The sequence below is a fragment of the Chiloscyllium plagiosum genome, unplaced genomic scaffold (genome assembly GCF_037043375.1).
Source record: "Chiloscyllium plagiosum isolate Xiang-an unplaced genomic scaffold, Cpla_swu_hap1 HiC_scaffold_7, whole genome shotgun sequence".
Classification (NCBI taxonomy): Eukaryota; Metazoa; Chordata; class Chondrichthyes; order Orectolobiformes; family Hemiscylliidae; genus Chiloscyllium; species Chiloscyllium plagiosum.
Genome location: NW_028270145.1, coordinates 121,097,209 through 121,119,504, shown reverse-complemented (window position 1 = coordinate 121,119,504; position 22,296 = coordinate 121,097,209). Strand labels below are relative to the sequence as shown.

The following is a 22,296-nucleotide window of genomic DNA, read 5'->3' as shown; positions in this document are numbered from 1 at the left end:
CTGCACTTCCAGAAGGCATTTGATAAGGTGCTGCACAAAAGGTTAATACAAATGGTACAGTCACATCGGGTTAGGAATATATTAGATGATTGGCTAACCAATAGAAAGCAGAGATTCAGGATATCTGGATCTTTTTCTGTTTGGTAAAATGTGACTAGTGGGGTGCCACAGGATTTTGTCCTTGTGCCCCAATGATTTACAATCAATATTAATAACTTGGATGCAGGGATAGGAGGCTCAACAGCCAAATTTGCAAATCACACCAAACTAGGTTGCAATGAACAAAGAACAAAGAAGAACAAAGAAAATGTATAGCCCAGGAACAGACCCTCCAAGCCTGAGCCAATCCAAATGTACTGTCTAAACCTGTTGGTCAATTCCTAAGCATCTGCATCCTTCTGTTCCCCACTTACTCATGCATCTGTCCAGACGTATCTTAAATGAATCCACCGTGCCTGCCTCTACCACCTCTGCTGGCAACGTGTTCCAGTTGCCCACCAGCCTCTGTGTGAAGTACTTGCCGCGTGTATCCCCCTTAAACTTTCCGCCTTTCACCTTGAAAGCGTGACCTCTAGTTATTGAATCCTTCACCCTGGGAAAAAGCTTGTCTCTATCCACCCTGTCTACACCCTTCATGATTTTGTAAACCTCAATCAAGTCCCTCCTTAATCTCATTTTTTCTAATGAAAACAAACCTAACCTACTCAACCTTTCTTCATAGCTAGCACCTTCCATACCAGGCAACATCCTCATAAACCTTCTCTGCACCATCTCCAAAGCGTCCCCATCCTTTTGGTAATGTGGCGACCAGAACTGTACACAGTATTCTAAATGCAGTCGAATCAATGTCTTGTACATTTTAACATGACTTGCCAGCTCTTATACTCAATACCCTGTTCAATGAAGGCAAGCATATCATATGCCTTCTTGACCACTCTATCCACCTGTGCAGCAACCTTCAGGGTACAATGGACCTGCACTCCCAGATCTATCTGCCCATCAACTTTTCCCAAGGCTCTTCCATTCATTGTATAATTCGCTCTAGAATTAGACTTGCCTAAATGCATCACCTCACATTTGTCTGGAATGAAAACTATCTGCCACTTTACCGCCCAACTCTCCAGTCTATCTATATCCTCCTGTATTCTCTGACAGTCCCTTATGATTTCTGCTCCTCCACCAATCTTCGTGTCATCTGCAAACTTGCTGATCAGACCAACAGTGCCCTCTTCCAGATCATTTATGTATATTACAAACAACAGTGGCCCCAACACTGACCCCTGTGGAACACCACTGGTCACCTTTCTCCATTTCGAGAAACCCCCTTCAACTACTACTCTCTGTCTCCTGTTGCACAACCAGTTCTTTATCCACCTGCTAGAACACCCTGCACACCATGTGACTTCACTTTCTCCATTAGTCTACAATGGGGAACCTTATCAAACGCCTTACTAAAGTCAATGTGTATGACATCAACAGCCCTTCCTTCATCAATCAACTTGGTCACTTCCTCGAATAACTCTATTAAGTTGGTAAGGCACGATCTCTGCAGCACAAAACCATGCTGCCCATCACCGATAAGCTCATTCCTTTCCAAATATATATAGATCCTATCTCTCAGTACCCACTCCAGTAACTCCCCCACCACCGAGGTCAGGCTCACTGGTCTGTAGTTACCCGGAATATCCCTACTACCCTTCTTGTACAGGGGGGACAACATGAGCAACCTTCCAGTCCTCCAGCACCTCACCTGTATTTAAGGATGCCACGAAGATATCTGTCAGGGCCCCAGCTATTTCCTCTCTCGCCTCCCTCAGCAACTTTGGATAGATCCCACCCGGTCCTGGGGATTTGTCCACCTTAATAACCTCTAGCCTACCCAACACATCTTCCCTACTTATGCCAACATGATCCAGGCTAATCAAACTTCTATCTCTAATCTCAAGATTCATCATGTTCCCCTCCTCAGTGAACACTGATGCAAAGTAATCATTCAGAATCTCACCCATTCTCTCAGGTTCAGCACACAGCCTTCTTTCATTGTCTTTTAGTGGACCAATCCTTTAGTTACCCGCTTACTTCTTATAGAAGAATAAAATGCTTTGGGATTCTCCTTAATTCTGCTCGCTAAAGCTATTTCATGACCCCTTTTAGCTCGCTTGTTTCCTTGTTTAAGACTCGTCCTACTCTCTCGATATTCCTCCAGGGCCTGTTCTGTTCTTAGCTGCCTGCACCTTATGTACGCTTCCCTTTTCCTCTTGGCTAGTCGTACAATTTCTCCTGTCATCCACAGTTCACGAATCTTGCCCTTCCTACCCTCTGCCTTCAATGGGACATGCTTATCCTGCACTATCTTTAACCTATCTTTGAAAGCCTCCCACATCTCAAATATGGACTTCCTTTCAAATAGCTCTGTCCAGTCCACATTTCCGAGCTCCTGCCTAATTTTGATATACTTGCTCTTGGCCCAGTTTAGTACTCTTTCCTTAGGACCACTCTCTTCTTTATCTTCGAGTATTCTAAAACTTACAGAATTGTGGTCACTGCTCCCAAAGAAATCCCCCACTGCAACTTCTACCACTTGTCCTGGCTCATTCCCATAGACCAGGTCCAATATGGCCCCTTCCCTTGTTGGACTATTGACATACTGCTCTAGAAAACTCTCCTGGGCGCTTCTTACAAATTCTACCCCATCCAGACCTCCGACGCTAAATGTATCCCAGTCGATGTTGGGAAAATTAAAATCTCCCATCACCACTACCCTGTTGCCTCTACATCTTTCCATAATCTGTTTATCTATTTGTTCCTCTACCTCACGCTCACTGTTGGGTGGTCTGTAATACAGCTCCAACAATGTAACTGCACCCTTCTTATTTCTCAGCTCCAACACATAATGCCTCACTACCCAATACCTCCATAGTGTCCTCCTTTAGCACAGCCATGATATCATCCCTGACCAGCAATGCAACTCCACCCCCCCTCTTTTACTTCCCTCCCTGTCCTGTCTGAAGTGTCTATATCATAGAACATAGAACATTACAGCGCAGTACAGGCCCTTCGGCCCTTGATGTTGCGCCACCCTGTTATACTAATCTGAAGCCCATCCCACCTACACTCTTCCATGTATGTCCACTTGCCTGTCCAATGACGACTTAAATGCACTTAAACTTGGCGAATCTACTACCATTGCAGGCAAAGCATTCCATACCCTTACTACTCTCTGAGTAAAGAAACTACCTCTGACATCTGTCTTATACCTATCTCCCCTCACTTTAAAGTTGTGTCCCCTCGTGTTTGCCGTCCCCATACTTGGAACATTTAGTTGCCAATCATCATGCCCTTCCTTCAGCCAAGTCTCTGATTGCAATAACGTCATACTCCCAGGCACCAATCCAAACCCTAAGTTCATCTGCCTTACACACTATACTCCTTGCATTAAAGTAGATACATTTCAGGCCACCAGTTCTTTTGCGTTCATCTGCTCTCTGCCTATTCTTCCCTTTATTAATGCTATCTTCATAATTCTTACAGTCTCCAGTCTCCACCTCGCTGCCTAATTGCCTTTTCTTCTGGCTCCCAGCCCCCTGCCACATTAGTTTAAAACCTCCCCAACATCAGTAGCAAAAACTCCCCCAAGGACATTGCTTCCGGTCTGGTTCAGATGTAGACCATCCATTTTGTAATAGTCCCACCTTCCCCAATATCCAACAAATATGAATTTTACTAAGATTAGGTGAATGGGCCAAAATGTGGTCGATGGTGCTTAACGTGTGTGGTTTAAGTGTGAGGTTCTCCATTTTGGTCAGACGAAGAGAAAGGTAACTTATTATCGAAATGGAGAGAAACCTCAGAATACTTCAGTACAGAGGGATCTGGGTGTCCCTGTGCATGAATAACGGAAAACTAGTATGCAGGTAACAGCAGGTAACAAGAATGGCAAATGGAAGCTTGGCATTTATTGCTAAAGGAATAGAGTATGGAAGGAAGTAAAGAAGTGATTTAGAACATAGAACACAGAATGTTACAGTGCAGGACAGGCCCTTTGGCCCTTGAGGTTGTGTCAACCTGTGAAATTAATCTGATGCCCATCTAACCTAAACCATTCCATTATTATCCATATGTGTGTCCAATGCCCATTTAAATGTCCTTAATGTCAGCGAGTCTACTACTGTTGCACGCAGACCATTCCATGCCCCTACGACTCTCTGAGTGAAGAAACTACCCTGAGTATCTGTCCTAAATCTATCACCCCTCAATTTAAAGCTGTGACCCCTCGTGTTAGCCTTCACCATCCAAGGAAAAAGGCTCTCACTGTCCACCCTATCTAACCCTCTGATTATCTTATATGTCTCTATTAAGTCACCTCTCAACCTTCTTCTCTCCAACGAAAACAGCCTCAGTTCCCTCAGCCTTTCCTCTTAGTATCCCCATAGAACATAGAACAATACAGCACAGAACAGGCCCTTAGGCCCACGATGTTGTGCTGAACATTTGTCCTAGTTTAAGCACCCATCCATGTACCTATCCAATTGCCACTTAAAGGTCACCAATGATTCTGACTCTACCACTCCCACAGGCAGCGCATTCCATGCCCCCATCACTCTCTGGGTAAAGAACCTACCCCTGACATCCCCCCCTAAATCTTCCACCCTTCACCTTAAATTTATGTCCCCTTGTAACACTCTGTTGTACCCGGGGAAAAAGTCTCTGACTGTCTACTCTATCTATTCCCCTGATCATCTTATAAACCTCTATCAAGTCACCCCTCATCTTTCGCCGTTCCAATGAGAAAAGGCCTAGCACTCTCAACCTATCCTCATACGACCTATTCTCTATTCCAGGCAACATCCTGGTAAATCTCCTCTGCACCCTCTCCAAAGCTTCCACATCTTTCCTAAAATGAGGCAACCAGGACTGCACACAGTACTCCAAATGTGGCCTTACCAAGGTCCTGTACAGCTGCAACATCACCTCACGACTCTTGAATTCAATCCCTCTGCTAATGAACGCTAATACACCATAGGCCTTCTTACAAGCTCTATCCACCTGAGTGGCAACTTTCAAAGATCTATGAACATAGACCCCAAGATCCCTCTGCTCCTCCACCTTACTAAGAACCCTACCGTTATTCCGCATTCTTATTTGTCCTTCCAAAATGGACAACCTCACACTTGACAGGGTTGAACTCCATCTGCCACTCCTCAGCCCAGCTCTGTATCATATCTAAGTCCTTTTGCAGCCGACAACAGCCCTCCTCACTATCCACAACTCCACCAATCTTCGTATCGTCTGCAAATTTACTGACCACCCTTCGACTCCCTCTTCCAAGTCATTAATAAAAATTACAAACAGCAGAGGACCCAGAACTGATCCCTGCGGAACTCCACTTGTAACTGGGCTCCAGGCTGAATATTTACCATCTACCACCACTCTCTGGCTTCGACCGGTTAGCCAGCTCTCTATCCAACTGGCCAAACTTCCCACTATCCCATGCCTCCTGATTTTCCGCATAAGCCTACCATGGGGAACCTTATCAAATGCCTTACTAAAATCCATGTACACTACATCCACTGCTCTACCCTCATCCACATGCTTGGTCACCTCAAAGAATTCAATAAAACTTGTAAGGCAAGACCTACCCCTCTCAAATCCGTGCTGGCTGTCCCTAATCAAGCAGTGTCTTTCCAGATACTCATAAATCCTATCCCTCAGTACCCTTTCCATTACTTTGCCTACCACCGAAGTAAGACTAACTGGCCTGTAATTCCCAGGGTTATCCCTATTCCCTTTTTTGAACAGGGGCACAACATTCGCCACTCTCCAGTCCCCTGGCACCACCCCCATTGACAGTGAAGATGAAAAGATCATTGCCAACGGTTCTGCAATTTCCTCTCTTGCTTCCCACATAATCCTAGGATATATCCCGTCAGGCCCGGGGGACTTGTCTATCCTCAAGTTTTTCAAAATGTCCAACACATCTTCCTTCCTAACAAGTATCTCCTCTAGCTTACCAGTCCGTTTCATACTCTCCTCTTCAACAATACGGTCCCTCTCATTTGTAAATACTGAAGAAAAGTACTCATTCAAGACCTCTCCTATCTCTTCCGACTCAATACACAGTCTCCCACTACTGTCCTTGATCGGACCTACCCTCGTTCTCGTCATTCTCATGTTTCTCACATATGCATAAAAGGCCTTGGGGTTATCCTTGATCCTACCCGCCAAAGATTTTTCATGCCCTCTATTAGCTCTCCTAATCCCTTTCTTCAGCTCCCTCCTGGCTATCCTGTATCCCTCCAACGCTCTGTCTGAACCTTGTTTCCTCAACCTTATGTAAGCCTCCTTCTTCCTCCTTACAAGACATTCAACCTCCCTCGTCAACCAAGGTTCCCTCATACGACCATCTCTTTCCTGCCTGACAGGTACATACATGTCAAGGACACGTCATATCTGTTCCTTGAAAAGTTCCACATTTCCACGACATCCTTCCCTGACAGCCTATGCTCCCAATTTATGCTCCTCAGATCCTAACTTGCAGCATCGTATTTACCCTTCCCCCAATTGTAAAACCTGCCCTGTTGCACGCACCTATCTCTCTCCATGACCAAGGTGAAAGTCACAGAATTGTGGTCACCATCACCAAAATGTTCACCCACTAACAAGCCCATCACTTGTCCCGGTTCGTTACCAAGTACCAAATCCAATATGGCCTCCCTTCTGGTCGGACAATCTACATACTGAGTTAGAAAAGCTTCCTGGACACACTGCACAAACACCGCCCCATCCAATCTACTTGATCTAAAGAGCTTCCAATCAATATTTGGGAATTTGAAATCGCCCATGACTACTACCATTCTGATGGAAACAATTTCCCAGCGTCCACCCTTTCTAAGCCATGCATTATCCTGTAAGTTTCTATTAGATCTCCCCTCAACCTTCTAAACTCCAATGAGTACAATCCCAGGATCCTCCGCCATTCATCGTATATTAGGCCTACCGTTCCAGGGATCATCCGTGTGAATCTCCACTGGACACGCGCCAGTGCCAGTATGTCCTTTGAGGTGTGGGACCCAAAACTGGACACGGTATTCTAAATGTGGCCGAACCAGAGCTTTATAAATTCTCAGAAGCACATCGCTGCTTTTATATTCCAACCCTCTTGAAATAAATGACAACATTACATTTGCTTTCGTAACCATGGACTCAACCTGCAAGTCAACCTTTAGAGAATCCGCGACTAGCACACCCAGATCCCTTTATACTTTGGCTTTATGAATTTTCTCACCGTTTAGAAAATAGTCCATGCTTGTATCCTTTTTTCAAAGTTTAAGACCTCACATTGAATTTCATCAGCCATTTCCTGAACCACTCTCCGAAACTGTCTAAATCTTTCTGCAGTCTCCCCACCTCCTCAGTATCACCTGCCTGTCCACCTAACTTCGTATCATCGGCGAATTTCGCCAGGACACCCACAGTCCGTTCGTCCAGATCATTAGTATATAAAGTGAACAGCTGTGGCCCCAACACTAAACCCTGCAGGACACCACTTCTCACCAGCTGCCATTCCAAAAAAGAGCCTTTTATCCCAACTCTCTGTCTTCTGTCAGACAGCCAATCCTCAATCCATGCCAATAGCTCACCTCGAAAACCATGGGCCCTCCCCTTACTCAACAGCGTCCCGTGAGGCACCTTATTAAAGACCTTTTTCACCTCGAAAACCATGGGCCCTCCCCTTACTCAACAGCGTCCCGTGAGGCACCTTATTAAAGACCTTTTGGAAATCTAGACAGATAACATCTACTGGGTTTTCCTGGTCTAACCTACTTGTTACCTCTTCAAAGAATTCTAACAGGTTTGTTAGGCACGACCTCCCCTTACTAAATCCATGCTGACTTGTTCTAATCTGACCCTGCACTTGCAAGAATTTAGAAATCTCATCCTTAACGATGGATTCTAGAATTTTATCTACCACCGAGGTTAGGCTAATCGGCCTATAGTTTTCCATCTTTTGTCTTGATCCTTTCTTGAACAAGAGGGTTACAAAAGCGATTTTTCAATCATCTGGGACTTTCCCTGACTCCAGTGGTTTTTGAAAGATTACAACCAATGCTTCCGCTATTTCCTCAGCCACCTCCTTCAGAACTCTAGGATGTAGCCCATCGGGGCCAGGCGATTTATCAACTTTTAGACCTTTTAGCTTTTCAACCACTTTCTCTTTTGTAATGTTTACCATACTCAACTCTGCCCCTGACTCTCCTTAACTGTTGGGATATTACTCATGTCTTCCTCTGTGAAGACTGACACAAAGTATTTATTCAGTTCTCCAGCTATTTGCTTATTGCCCATCACTAGCCGTCCAGCATCAATTTGGAGGCGGCCCAATTTCTACTTTTGCCTCTCGTTTGTTTCTTATGTATTGAAAGAAACTTTTACTATTATTTCTAATATTACTGGCTAGCTTACCTTCATATTTGATCCTCTCCTTCCTTATTTCCGTCTTTGTTATCCTCTGTTTGTTTTTGTAGTCTTCCCAATCTTCTGATTTCCCAGTGCTCTTGGCCACAATATAGGCTCTCTCTTTTTCTATGATACATTTCCTGACTTCCTTTGTCAGCCATGGCTGTCTAATCCCTCCCCGGATAATCTTTCTTTTCTTGGGGATGAACCTCTGTACTGTGTCCTCAATTACATCCAGAAACCCCTGCCATTGTTGCTCTACTGTTTTCCCCACGAGACTCTCCTTCCAGTCTATTTTTGTCAGTTCCTCTCTCAAGCCCTTATAATTACCTTTATTTAACTCTAACACTATTACATCCGATTTTGCCTTCTCTCTTTCAAACTGCAGTCTGAACTCTACCATATTATGATCGCTGCCTCCTAAGTGTTCCCTTACTTTAAGATCTTTTATAAAGTCTGGCTCATTGTGACTTTAACTTTCCCAATATTGATTGGAACCTCCTTCGAGCAGAAGATTTGAATGGAGCTGTTTTTGTAAGGTGTGTTCAGGAGGGTTTCCTAACTCAGTACATTGACAGGCCGACGAGGGGAGAGGCCATTCTAGACTTGGTGCTCGGCAATGAGCCGGGGCAGGTATCAGATCTTGTGGTGGGAGAGCATTTTGGTGATAGTGACCACAACTGCCTCACATTCTACATAGCTATGGAGAAGGAGAGGATTAGGCAAAATGGGAGGATATTTAATTAGGGAAGAGGAAACTATGATGCGATTAGACATGAGTTAGGAAGCATGGATTGGGAGCAATTGTTCCATGGTAAAGGCACTATAGACATGTGGAGACTGTTTAAGGAACAGTTGTTGCAAGTGATGAATAAATATGTCCCTCTGAAACAGGCAAGAAGTGGTAAGATAAAGGAACCTTGGATACGAGAGCGATGGAGCTTCTCGTCAAAAGGAAGAAGGTAGCTTACATAAGGTGGAGGAAGCTAGGGTCAAGCTCAGCTCTACAGGATTACAGGCAGGCGAGGAAGGAGCTCAAAAATGGTCTGAGGAGAGCCAGGAGGGGGCACGAGAAAGGCTTGGCAGAACGGATTAGGGAGAACACAAAGGCATTTTACACTTATGTGAGGAATAAGAGAATGGTCAAAGAAAGAGTAGGGCCGATCAGGGATAGCATAGGGAATTTGTGTGTGGACTCTGAGGAGGTAGGGGAAGCCCTAAGTGAGTTTTTTGCTTCTGTCTTTACGAAAGAAACGAACTTTGTAGTGAATGAAACCTTTGAAGAGCAGGTGTGCATGCTGAAATGGATAGAGATAGAGGAAGCTGATGTGCTGAAAATGTTGTTAAACATTAAGATTGACAAGTCACCAGGCCCGGACCAGATTTGTCCTCAGCTGCTTTGGGAAACGAGAAATGCAATTGCTTCGCCACTTGCGAAGATCTTTTCATCCTCGCTCTCCACTGGAGTCGTATCTGAGGACTGGAGAGAGGCAAATGTAATTCCTCTCTTCAAGAAAGGAAATAAGGAAATCCCCGGCAATTACAGACCAGTAAGTCTTACGTCTGTCGTCTGCAAGGTGTTAGAAAGGATTCTGAGGGATAGGATTTATGACCATCTGGAAGAGCTTGATTAAATGCAGTCAACACGCCTTTGTGAGGGGCAGGTCATGCCTCACAAACCTTATCGAGTTCTTTGAGGATGTGACTAGAAAAGTTGATGAGGGTCGAGCTGTGGATGTGGTGTATATGGACTTCAGCAAGGCATTTGATAAGGTTCCCCATGATAGGCTCATTCAGAAGGTCAGGAGGAATGGGATACAGGGGAACTTAGCTGTCTGGATACAGAATTGGCTGGCCAACAGAAGACAGCGAGTGGTAGTAGAAGGAAAATATTCTGCCTGGAAGTCTGTGGTGAGTGGTGTTCCACAGGGCTCTGTCCTTGGGCCTCTATTGTTTGTAATTTTTATTAATGACTTGGATGAGGGGATTGAAGGATGGGTCAGCAAGTTTGCAGATGACACAAAGGTTGGAGGTGTCGTTGACAGTATAGAGGGCTGTTGTAGGCTGCAGCGGGACATTGACAGGATGCAGAGATGGGCTGAGAGGTGGCAGATGGAGTTCAACCTGGATAAATGCGAGGTGATGCATTTTGGAAGGTCGAATTTGAGAGCTGAGTACAGGATTAAGGATAGGATTCTTGGCAGTGTGGAGCAACAGAGGGATCTTGGTGTGCAGGTACATAGATCCCTTAAAATGGCCACCCAAGTGGACAGGGTTGTTAAGAAAGCATATGGTGTTTTGGCTTTCATTAACAGGGGTATTGAGTTTAAGAGTTGTAAGATCTTGTTGCAGCTCTATAAAACTTTGGTTAGACCGCACTTGGAATACTGCGTCCAGTTCTGGTCGCCCTATAATAAGAAAGATGTGGATGCTTTGGAGCGGGTTCAGAGGAGGTTTATCAGGATGTTGCCTGGACTGGAGGGCTTACCTTATAAGGAGAGGTTGACTGAGCTCGGACTTTTTTCATTGGAGAAAAGGAGGAGAAGAGGGGATCTAATTGAGGTATACAAGGTAATGAGAGGCATAGATAGAGTTGATAGCCAGAGACTATTTCCCAGGGCAGAAATGACTAACACGAGGGGTCATAGTTTTAAGCTGGTTGGAGGAAAGTATAGAGGGGATGTCAGAGGCGGGTTCTTTACACAGAGAGTTGTGAGAGCATGGAATGCGTTGCCAGCAGCAGTTGTGGAGGCAGGGTCATTGGGGACATTTAAGAGACTCCTCGACATACATATGGTCACAGAAATTTGAGGGTGCATAAATGAGGATCAGTGGTCAGCACAACATCATGGGCTGAAGGGCCTGTTCTGTGCTGTACTGTTCTATGTTCTATGTTCTATTACAAAGCACTAAGTCCAGAATAGCCCGCTCCCTTGTGGGCTCCATCACACGATGTTCCAAAAAGCCACCCTGTCAGCATTGCATGAACTCCCTTTCTTTGGATCCATTTTCTTTGTCTTTAAATCCCTGGGACCTGATCAGGTGAATCCCAAACCTTTGTTGGATGCTAGGGCCCCTTGCTGAGATATTTAGATCAGAAATGGGTGAGGTGCCAGAAGACTGGACGTTGGTTAACATGGTGCCATTATTTAAGAAAGGTTGTAAGGAAAAGCCAGGGAACTGTAGACTAGAGAGCCTAATGTCAGTGGTGGAGGAGTAAGTTGTTGGAGGAGATCCTGAGGGACAGGATTTACTTGCATTTGGAAAGGCAAGGAGTGATTAGGGATAGTCAGCATAGCCTTGTGCATGGGAAATAGTGTCTCACTAATTTGATTGAGTTTTTTTGAAGTAATGAAGAGGATTAATGAAGGTAGAGTTGTAGATGTTCTCCATATAGACTTCATCAAAGTGTTTGACAAGGTTCTACATGGTAGACTGTTTAATAAGATTAGATCACATGGGGTCCAGAGGGGGCTAGCCAATTGGCTACAAAATTGATTTGAAAGTAGGAGACAGAGGGTGTTGGTAGAGGGTTGCTTTTCAGACTGGAGGCCTGTGACCAGCCGTGTGCCACAAGGATTTTGATGAAAATATAGGAGGTGTGGTTAGTAAGTTTGCAGATGACACCAAAATAGCTGGTAAAGTGGAGAAGGTGATCTCTGAGTGCAATGGGACCTTGATCAGATGGATGAATGGGCTGAGGAGTGGGAGATGGAGTTTAATTTAGATAAATGTGAAGAATTGCATATTGGAACAGTAAATCAGGGCAGGACTTACACACTTAATGGTAAGGTCCTGGGGAGTGTTGCCAATCAAAGAGACCTTGGGATGCAGGTGCATAGTTCCCTAAAAGTAGAGTTCAGGTAGATAGGATAGTGAAGAAGGCATTTGGCACATTTGTCTTCATTGGCCAGAACATTGAGTATAGAAGTTGGGATGTCATCACAACATTGATGGGGTCACTTTTAGAAGACAGTTCTGATCATCCTTCCACAGGAAAAATGCTAAACTTCAGGGTTCATGAAAGATTTACAAGAATATTGCCAAGGTTGGAGGGTTTGAGTTATAGGGAGAGGCTGAACAGGCTGGGGCTGTTTTTCCTGGAGCACGGAGGCTGAAGGGTGACCTTATAGAAGTTTATAAAATCATGAGGGGCATGGATCGGGTCGATAGCCAAGGTCGTCTTCCTAGGATGGGGAAGTCCAAAACTTGAGGGCATAGTTTAAGGTGAGAGGGGAAAGATTTAGAAAGGGACCTGAGGGGCAAAGTTTTCATGCAGAGGATGGTGTGTGTATGGACTGTGCTGTCAGACGAGGTGGTGGAGGCTGGTACAATTACAACATTTAAAAGGCATCAGGTTGGGTATATGAATAGGAAGGGTTTAGAGGGACATAAGCCAAGTGCTGGCAAATGGGACTACGTCAGATTGGGATGGCTGGTCAGGCCGAAGGGTCTGTTTTTGTGCTCTATGACTCTGAGACACAATCACTTCTCTCAAAGGTTTGTACATCTGTGGAATTCACTAACACAGAGTGCAGTAGACAGTCAGCTTTAAAATTAGTAATATTTAGAAGGGTTATGGGAACGATTATAACGATTATGCAGACAGGAAAGTGATGAGATCAGCTATGATCATTTGAAATGGTGGAGCAGGCTTGAAGGGGCTGAATTGCCTCCCCATGCTCCTAGTTCTTATATTGTTATCGTACACGGGGCTTCTGGAATCACTCATTATCACTCTTTCTGGACAGTTCATGGACAGTGAGGAGGAGCTTGACCTTCGAGCAGATACTGATGAAGAGTTCAACACTTGTCGAATGCCCATTACCAGCGGGTCCAGGGCCCCATACTTCCATGGTTACCTCTACATGAAAGGTGAGCTACTCTCTGGACCACAATACTGGGGAGCAGAGAGTCTGAGGGTAGGAGGTTGAGAGGTGATCATCTGGAGGCTTATGAAATAATGGGAGGTATAGATAAGGTTAATGGCAGGTGTCTTTTCCCTAGGGTGGGAATTTCAAGAACAGGGAGCATATTTTTAAGATGAGAGGAGAAAGATTTAAAAAATACATGAAAGGTAAGTTTTTTACTGTGTGGTTCATGTGTGGAATAAACTTCCTGAGGAAGTGGTGGATGTGGGCACAGTTACAACATTTAAAAGACATTCAGATAAACACATGAATAAGAAATGTTCGGAGGGATATGGGCCAAGTACAGCCAGTGGTGGTGGGGGAGGGGCTAGTTAAGTTTGGGATTATGGTTGGTAAGGACTGGTTGGACCGAAGGGTCTGTTTCCATGCTGTGTCCCTGTTATGACTGAGTTTGGGCTCAGTCTTGCTGGCACTGGGGGAATGCTCCAATCAGTGGGGTGTCGAGCCTGGTCCCAAAGGACAATAACAGGTCAGCCGAGTCCCACAGGGATCAGTGTTGTAGGAAGGGCACTGCCCCACACAGCTCCCACTGGTTGGGATGGGGTTGGGGGGGGGTGGAGTGGGGAAGGCCTAGTCTCTCAAGACTCCAGGGCGGGTAGGGAGCACTCAGTCTCACACAGCCCCGCTTGTGGGGTTCGTATGGCCCAGTCTCACAGGGTATGGGGGGGTTGTTGGGGATTATCCTTTGCCGTTTCCCATTGTCCTTGTCTGACCAGTGCTGTTTGACTTATTCAGGAGGCCTGATGATCCCGTGGAAACGACGCTGGTGTGTGCTGAAGGATGAGACCTTCATGTGGTTCCGTGCCAAGCAGGAGGCCCTTAAGTCAGGCTGGCTGTACAAGAAAGGTGGTGGAATGTCCACACTGTCTCGCAGGAACTGGAAACGTCGCTGGTTTGTGCTGCGAGAAACCCGACTCATGTATTTTGAGAATGATAGTGAAGAGAAGCTGAAAGGGACGATCGATATCCGAGGGGCAAGGTGAGGCAGAGCCACCTCCACCTATTCAGTTCAGCTGTTACCCCCCCCCCCCCCCCCCCCACCACCCGATCCCCCAACCCCATCCCTCCCATCCCCACCCCCACATCCCCAAACACTGATTGTAATCGAGGGTCAATTTTCATAAAATAACACAGGATCTGGCCAAAGTGAACTGGGAGTAGCTAGTTGTAGGAACATACACGTCAGAGCAGTGGGAGACATTCAAAAGGATAATCAGCAGTGTAGGGCCAACTTGATCAGATAAAGGTGATGTCTAGGACCAACAAGTACAGAGAATGCTGGTTATCAAGGGATATACAAGATGGGTAAGAAATAAAAGTAAGGTTTATGTTAGATACTGAGACTTGAAACAGCAGGTGCCCTTAAGGAATATTCAAAATACAGTGGGTTATGTTAAAGCAAAATTAGGATAGAATCGTAGAATAAAAACATAGAGCAAACAGCAGATATGAAAGAACCCTGGTGGATAACATTAAGGAAATTCCAAAGGCATTATATAAGTATAAGGCTAAAAATCACACAACACCAGGTTATAGTCTGACAGGTTTATTTGGAAACACCAGCTTTCGGCGCACTGCTCACAACCATCTGATGAAGGAGCAATGCTCCAATAATTGTGCTTCCAAACAAACCTGTTGGACTGTAAGCTGGGGTTGTGTGATTTTTAACTTTGTCTACCCAAGTCCAACACCGGCATCTCCGAATTATAAGTATAAGGGATGTAAGAATAACTAGGGAAAGAGTAGGGTCTGTTAGGGATCAAAGTAGCAATCAGTGTGTGCAGCTAGAAGATACAGCTACACATCTGGATTCCCATGCCAGAGGATAATGCAAGTCTCCAAATCAGAGCTAGGATTATAATCTCCTTGAACACACTGGCATTGAGAAGGAGAGGGTGTCAGGCCTGCATGAGATGTATCCCGAGGTACTGTGGGAAGTAGGAGATGAAATTGCAGGAGCCCTGAAATAATTTTGAATTCCTCTTTGGCCACAGGATGGGTGCAGAGGTCTGGAGGACAGATATTGTTGTACCATAATTCAAGATGTGTAGGAGGGATAAACCAGGAAATACAGGCCACTGAGTCTGATATCTGTAGTCTGAAAATTCATAGGGCCAAAATTAATTTCCAGTTGGAGAGGCCAGGACTCATCAAGGATAGTCAGCAGAGATCATGTCTGACAGGATTGATTGAATTTTTTGACGAGTTACTAAATGTGCAGATGAGGGCAATGCAACAGATGTAGTCTGCATGGACTTCAGTCAAGATTTTGTTCAGGTCTCTCATGGAAGACTCAGAGGTTAATAGCACATGGGATCCAGAGCACTTTAGCAATTTAAATCCAAAATTGGCTTAGTGACAGGAAGTAGATGGTCTAAGGCTATTTTTGTGACTGGAAGCCAGTGTCCATAGAACATAGAAGAATACAGCGCAGAACAGGCCCTTTAGCCCTCGATGTTGCGCCAACCTGTGAACTAATCTAAGCCCATCCCCCTACACTATCCCATCATCATCCATGTGCTTATCCGAGGATTGTTTAAATCTCCCTAATGTGGCTGAGTTAACTACATTGGCAAATAGGGCATTCCACACCCTTACCACTCTCTGAGTAAAGAACCTGCCTCTAACATCTGTTTTAAATCTATCACCCCTTAATTTGTAGCTATGCCCCCTCGTACACGCTGACATCATCATCCTAGGAAAAAGACTTTCACTGTCTACCCTCTCTAGTCCTCTGGATAAAAGCAAATTACTGCAGATGCTGGAATCTGAACCAAAAGAGAAAATGCTGGAAAATCTCAGCAGGCCTGGCAGCATCTGTAAGGAGATAAAAGAGCTAACGTTTTGAGTCTGACTGACCCTTTGTCAAAGCTTTGTTATCCAGCTTTGACAAAGGGTCAGTTAGACTCAAAACTTCAGCTCTTTTCTCTCCTTACAGATGCTGCCAGACCTGCTGAAATTTCCAGCATTTTCTTTTTGCTATCTAATCCTCTGATCATCTTGTATATCTGTACCAAATCCCCTCTTAGCCTTCTTCTCTCAAAGGAGAACAGACCCAAGTCCCTCAGCCTTTCCTCATAAGACCTTCCCTCCAGACCAGGCAACATCCTGGTAAATCTCATCTGCACCTTTTCCAACGCTTCCACATCCTTCCCAAAATATGGCGACCAGAATTGTACACAATATTCCAAGTGTGGCCGCACCAGCGTTTTGTATAGTTGCAGCATGACATCACAGCTCCGGAACTCAATCCCTCTAGCAATGAAACCTAACACACCATATGCCTTCTTAACAGCACTATCCACCTGGGTGGCAACTTTCAGGGATCTATGTACATGGACACCAAGATCCCTCTGCACATCCACACTACCAAGAATCTTTCCATTGACCATTCTGCCTTCCTGTTGTTAATCCCAAAGTGCATCACCTCACATTTAGCTGCATTGAAGTCTATTTTCCACCTCACAGCCCAATTCTGCAATTTATCCAAGTCCCCCTGTAACATTCTTCCACACTGTCCACTACTCCACCGACTTTAGTGTCGTCTGCAAATTTACTAATCCATCCACCTATGCCTGCGTCCAGGTCATTTATAAAAATGACAAACAGCAATGTTCCCAAAACAGATCCTTATGGCACACCACTAGTAACTGGACTCCATGCTGAATATTTTCCATCAACCACCTTCTTACAGAAAGCCAGTTTCTAATCCAAACTGCTAAATCACCTTCAACCAGATGCCTCTGCATATTTTCCAACAGCCTACTATGTAGAACCTTATCAAAGGCTTTACTTAAATTCGTGTATACCACGTCAACTGCCCTACGCTCATCTACAGCTTGGTCACCGTCTCAAAAATCTCAGTGAGCTTTGTGAGACACGACCTGCCCTTGACGAAACCATGTTGACTACGTGAAATCAAATTGTTGCTTGCTAGATGAGTATAACTCTTATCTCTTATAATCCTTTCCAAAACCTTTCCTACAACAGAACTAAGGCTTACTGGTCTATAATTACCTAGGTCATCTCTACTGCCCTTCTTGAACAAGGGCACAACATTTGCAATCCTCCAGTCCTCTGGTACTAAACCTGGAGACAATGACGATTCAAAGATCAAGGCCAAAGGCTCCGCCATCTCCTCCCTGGCTTCCCAGAGAACATTCGGATAAATCCTATCCGGCCCAGGGGACTTATCTACTTTCACTCATTCTAGAATTGATAACACCTCCTCCTTACTAACCTCAATCCTTTATAGTCGAATATCTCGTATCTCATTCTTCTCCTCTACTATATTCTCTTTTTCCTGAGTGAAAACAGATGAGAAATATTCATTTATCACCTCTCTGATCTCCACAGGGTCCACACTCAACTTCCTACTTCTGTCTTTGACTGGCCCTATTCCTACCCTAGTCATCCTTTTATTCCTCACATACCTATAGAAAGCTTTAGGATTCTCCTTTATTCTATTTGCTAAAGACTGCTCATGTCCCCTCCTTGGTTTTCTTAATTCTCTCTTTAAATCCTTCCTAGATAATCTGTAACTCTCCATCTGTAAATCATCTAAACCATCTTGCCTCAATGTCACATAAGCCTCCCTCTTCGACTTAACAAGTGATACAATTTCTTTAGTTGAAACTTTATTGCTGGAACAGCACAGCAGGTCAGGCAGCATCCAGGGAACAGGAGATTCGACGTTTCGGGCACAGGCCCTTCTTCAGGAATCCTGAAGAAGGGCCTGTGCCCGAAACGTCGAATCTCCTGTTCCCTGGATGCTGCCTGACCTGCTGTGCTGTTCCAGCAATAAAGTTTCAACTTTGATCTCCAGCATCTGCAGACCTCACTTTCTCCTCAATATCGACTGGAACCTCCTTAGTGCAGATGGTTTGGATGGAGCCGTTTTTGTCAGGTGTGTTCAGGAGGGTTTCCTTACTCAGTATGTAGACAGGCCGACGAGGGGAGAGGGCATTTTGGATTTGGTGCTCAGCAACAAGCCAGGACAGGTGTCAGATCTCACAGTAGGAGAACACTGCCTCACATTTACCATAGCCTTGGAGAGGGAAAGGAGCAGTTACCGATGGAAGATATTTAATTGGGGAAAAGGAAATTATGACGTTATCAGACAGGAGTTGGGATGTACAGACTGGGAGCAATTGTTCCACAGAAAGGGCACAGCAGACATGTGGAGACTATTTAAGGAGCAGTTGTTGCGAGTGATGCACAACTTTGTTCCACTGAGACAGGTAAGAAGGGGTAAGATTAAGGAACCTTGAATGATGAGAACAGAGGAGCTTCTCGTCAAAAGGAAGAAGGCAGCTTACGTAAGGCAGAGGAAGCAGGGATCTAGCACAGCTTTAGAGGATTACAGGCTTACTAGGAAGGAGCTCAGAAATGGACTGAGGAGAGCCAGGAGGGGGCACGAAGAAGGCTTGGCAGGAAGGATTAAGGAGAACCCAAAGGCATTTAACTCATGTGAGGAATAAGAGAATGATCAGGGAGATGGTTGGGCCAGTCAGGGATAACGTAGGGAACTTGTGCGTGGAGTCTGAGCAGATAGGGGAAGCCCTAAATGAGTTTTTTGCTTCGGTTTTCATGAAGGAGCTGGGATACAGGCTTGACCAGATCAAGATTGATGAAGTTGATGTGCTGGAAATTTTGGAAAACATTAAGATTGATAAGTCCCCAGGGCCAGACCAGATTTACCCTAGGCTTCTCCGGGAAGCGAGAAAGGAGGTTGCTAAGCCGCTGGCAAGGATATTTGATTCCTCACTCTCCACGGTATTTGTACCACAGGATTGGAGGGAAGTGAATATTGTTCCTCTTTTCAATAAGGGGAATGGGAAAATCCCTGGCAATTACAGACCAATCTTATGTCTGTGGTCAGCAATGTTTTGGAAAGAAGTCTGAGGGATAGGATTTATGACTATTTGGAAAAGCATTGCATGATTAAAGGTAGTCAGCATGGCTTTGTGAGGGACAGGTCATGCCTCACAAATCTTATTGAGTTATTTGAGGAGGTGACAAGACAGGTCGACAATGGTCAAGCAGTAGATGTGGTGTAGGAAATCCTTAAGGACAAAGGTGAAGAGCCAGAGGTGTTGGTACATGTCGGCACAAATGATGTCGGGAAGAAGAGGAGGAACATACTACAGCGGGACTTTGGAGAACTAGGAAGAAGGCTGAAAAGCAGGACATCCAACGTGGTTATCTCCGCTTGCTTCCAGTTCCTCGGGCTGGTGAGGCCAGAAACAGGGAGATAATGGACTTGAACGTGTGGCTGGGGAACTGGTGCAGGAAGCAAGGATTTAAATTCTTGGATCACTGGGGTATGTTTTGTGGTAAACATAAATTATATAAGAGAGACGGTTTGCACCTTAATAGGTTAGGGATCAGCATTCTGGCAGGCAGGTTTGCTACTGCAACACAGCTACGTTTAAACTAAATAGCGGGGGGGAGGGGACAAACTGGATGTTTAAGAAGGAAATTGAAGGGAAAGTTAGAACAAGGGAAGTCAAGAAAGACAATTGTATCAATGAGGCAGAAAACTCAGAAAGGGATCATGCTGTAAGGTTGAGTGAAATAGGAGTTGATGGGAAGGGTGACGGCAGTAACAAATTAAAAATACTATACATGAATGCACGAAGCATTAGACATAAGATGGATGAGCTTGAGGCTCTTTTGGAAATTGGCAGTTATGATGTTGTGGGGATAACTGAGACGTGGCTTCAAGTGGACAGGGCCTGGGAAATGATTATTCAAGGCTACACGTGCTTTCGTAAGGACAGACTGACGGGCAGAGGGGGTGGGGTGGCCATGTTGGTAAGGGATGATATTCAGTTCCTTGCGCGGGGGGGGACCTAGAATCAGGGGATGTAGAGTCAGTGTGGATAGAGCTGAGAAATTCTAAGGGTAAAAAGACCCTCATGGCAGTTATCTACAGGCCCCCAAACAGTAGTCTGGATGTCGGATGTAAGTTGAATCAGGAGCTGAAATTGGTCTGTCGCAAAGATGTCACTACAGTTGTTATGGGGGATTTTAACATGCAGGAATACTGGGAGAATCAGGATGGTATTGGACCTCAAGAAAGAGACTTTGTGCAGTGCCTCAGAGATGGATTCTTAGAGCAGCTGGTGCTGGAGCCTACCAGGGAGAAGGCAATTCTGGATCTGGTATTGTGCAACGAACCAGAATTTATCAAGGACCTCGAAGTGAAAGAGCCATTGGGATGTAGTGACCATAATACAATAAGCTTCAATCTGCAATTTGAGAGGGAGAGGGTACAATCGGAAATGACAATATTTCTGTTGAATAAAGGGAACTATGGAGCTATGAGGGAGGAGCTGGCCAAAGTTCAATGGTGCAGTACCTTAGCTGGGATGACAGTGGAGGAACAATGGCAGATATTTCTGTGTATAATGCAGAAGATGCAGAATCAGTTCATTCCAAAAGGGAAGAAAGATCCTAGGAGGAGACATGGGTGGACGTGGCTGATGAGGGAAGTTAAGAAAAATATAAAGTTAAAAGAGAAAAAGTATAACATAGCAAAGATAAGTGGGAAAACGGAGGACTGGGAAGCTTTTAAAGAACAACAGAGGATTACTAAAAAGGAAATACGCAGAGAAAAAATGAGGTACGAAGGTAAACTGGCCAAAAATATAAAGGAGGATTGTAAAAGCTTTTTTAGGTATGTGAAAGGCAAAAAAATGGTTAAGACTAAAATTGGACCCTTGAAGACAGAAACAGGGGAATATATTACAGGGAGCAAAGAAATGGCAGAAGAATTGAATTGGTACTTCAGATCTGTGTTCACTGGGGAAGACACAAGCAATCTCCCTGAGGTAACAGTGGCTGAAGGACCTGAACTGAAGGGAATTTATATTTGCCAGGATTTGGTTTTGGAGAGACTGTTAGGTCTGAAGGTTGATAAGTCCCCGGGGCCTAATGGTCTACATCCCAGGGTACTGAAGGAGGTGGCTCGAGAAATCGTGGATGTGTTGGTGATTATTTTCCAGAGTTCAATAGATATGGGATCAGTTCCTGCAGATTGGAGGGTGGCTAATGTTGTACCACTTTTTAAGAAAGGTGGGAGAGAGAAAGCAGGAAATTATAGACCAGTTAGTCTGACCTCAGTGGTGGGAAAGATGCTGGAGTCTATTATAAAGGATGAAATTACAGCACATCTGGATAGTAGTAACAGGATAGGTCAGAGTCAGCATAGATTTATGAAGGGGAAATCATGCTTGACTAATCTTCTGGAATTTTTTGAGGATGTAACTCTGAAGTTGGACAAGGGAGATCCAGTAGATGTAGTGTACCTGGACTTTCAGAAAGCTTTTGATAAAGTCCCACATAGGAGGTTAGTGAGCAAAATTAGGGTGCATGGTATTGGGGGCAAAGTACTAACTTGGATTGAAAGTTGGCTGGCTGATAGGAAACAAAGAGTAGTGATAAACGTCTCCATTTCGGAATGGCAGGCAGTGACCAGTGGGGTACCACAGGGATCAGTGCTGGGACTGCAGCTTTTTACAATATATGTTAATGATATAGAAGATGGTATTAGTAATAACATTAGCAAATTTGCTGATGATATTAAGCTGGGTGGCAGGGTGAAATGTGAGGAGGATGTTAGGAGATTACAGGGTGACCTGGACAGGTTAGGTGAGTGGTCAGATGCATGGCAGATGCAGTTTAATGTGGATAAATGTATGGTTATCCACTTTGGTGGCAAGAACAGGAAGGCAGATTACTACCTCAATGGAATCAATTTAGGTAAAGGGGCAGTACAAAGAGATCTGGGTGTTCTTGTACACCAGTCAATGAAGGTAAGCATGCAGGTACAGCAGGTAGTGAAGAAAGCTAATAGCATGCTGGCCTTCATAACAAGAGGGATTAAGTATAGAAGCAAAGAGGT

The 22,296-nt window shown here is 44.8% G+C and overlaps 1 protein-coding gene across 3 annotated transcripts in view; it reads left to right on the top strand.

Annotated features, from left to right (window-relative positions):
- myo10l3 (myosin X, like 3) overlaps positions 1-22,296 on the top strand; it is a 234,138-nt gene that overhangs the window by 132,079 nt on the left and 79,763 nt on the right. For all 3 annotated transcript variants that reach the window (XM_043694412.2, XM_087989442.1, XM_087989443.1), the window contains 2 exons: positions 13,209-13,332; positions 14,124-14,367. In XM_043694412.2, coding sequence (XP_043550347.1) covers positions 13,209-13,332; positions 14,124-14,367 — 368 coding nt within the window. The remainder of the gene's footprint in view (positions 1-13,208; positions 13,333-14,123; positions 14,368-22,296) is intronic.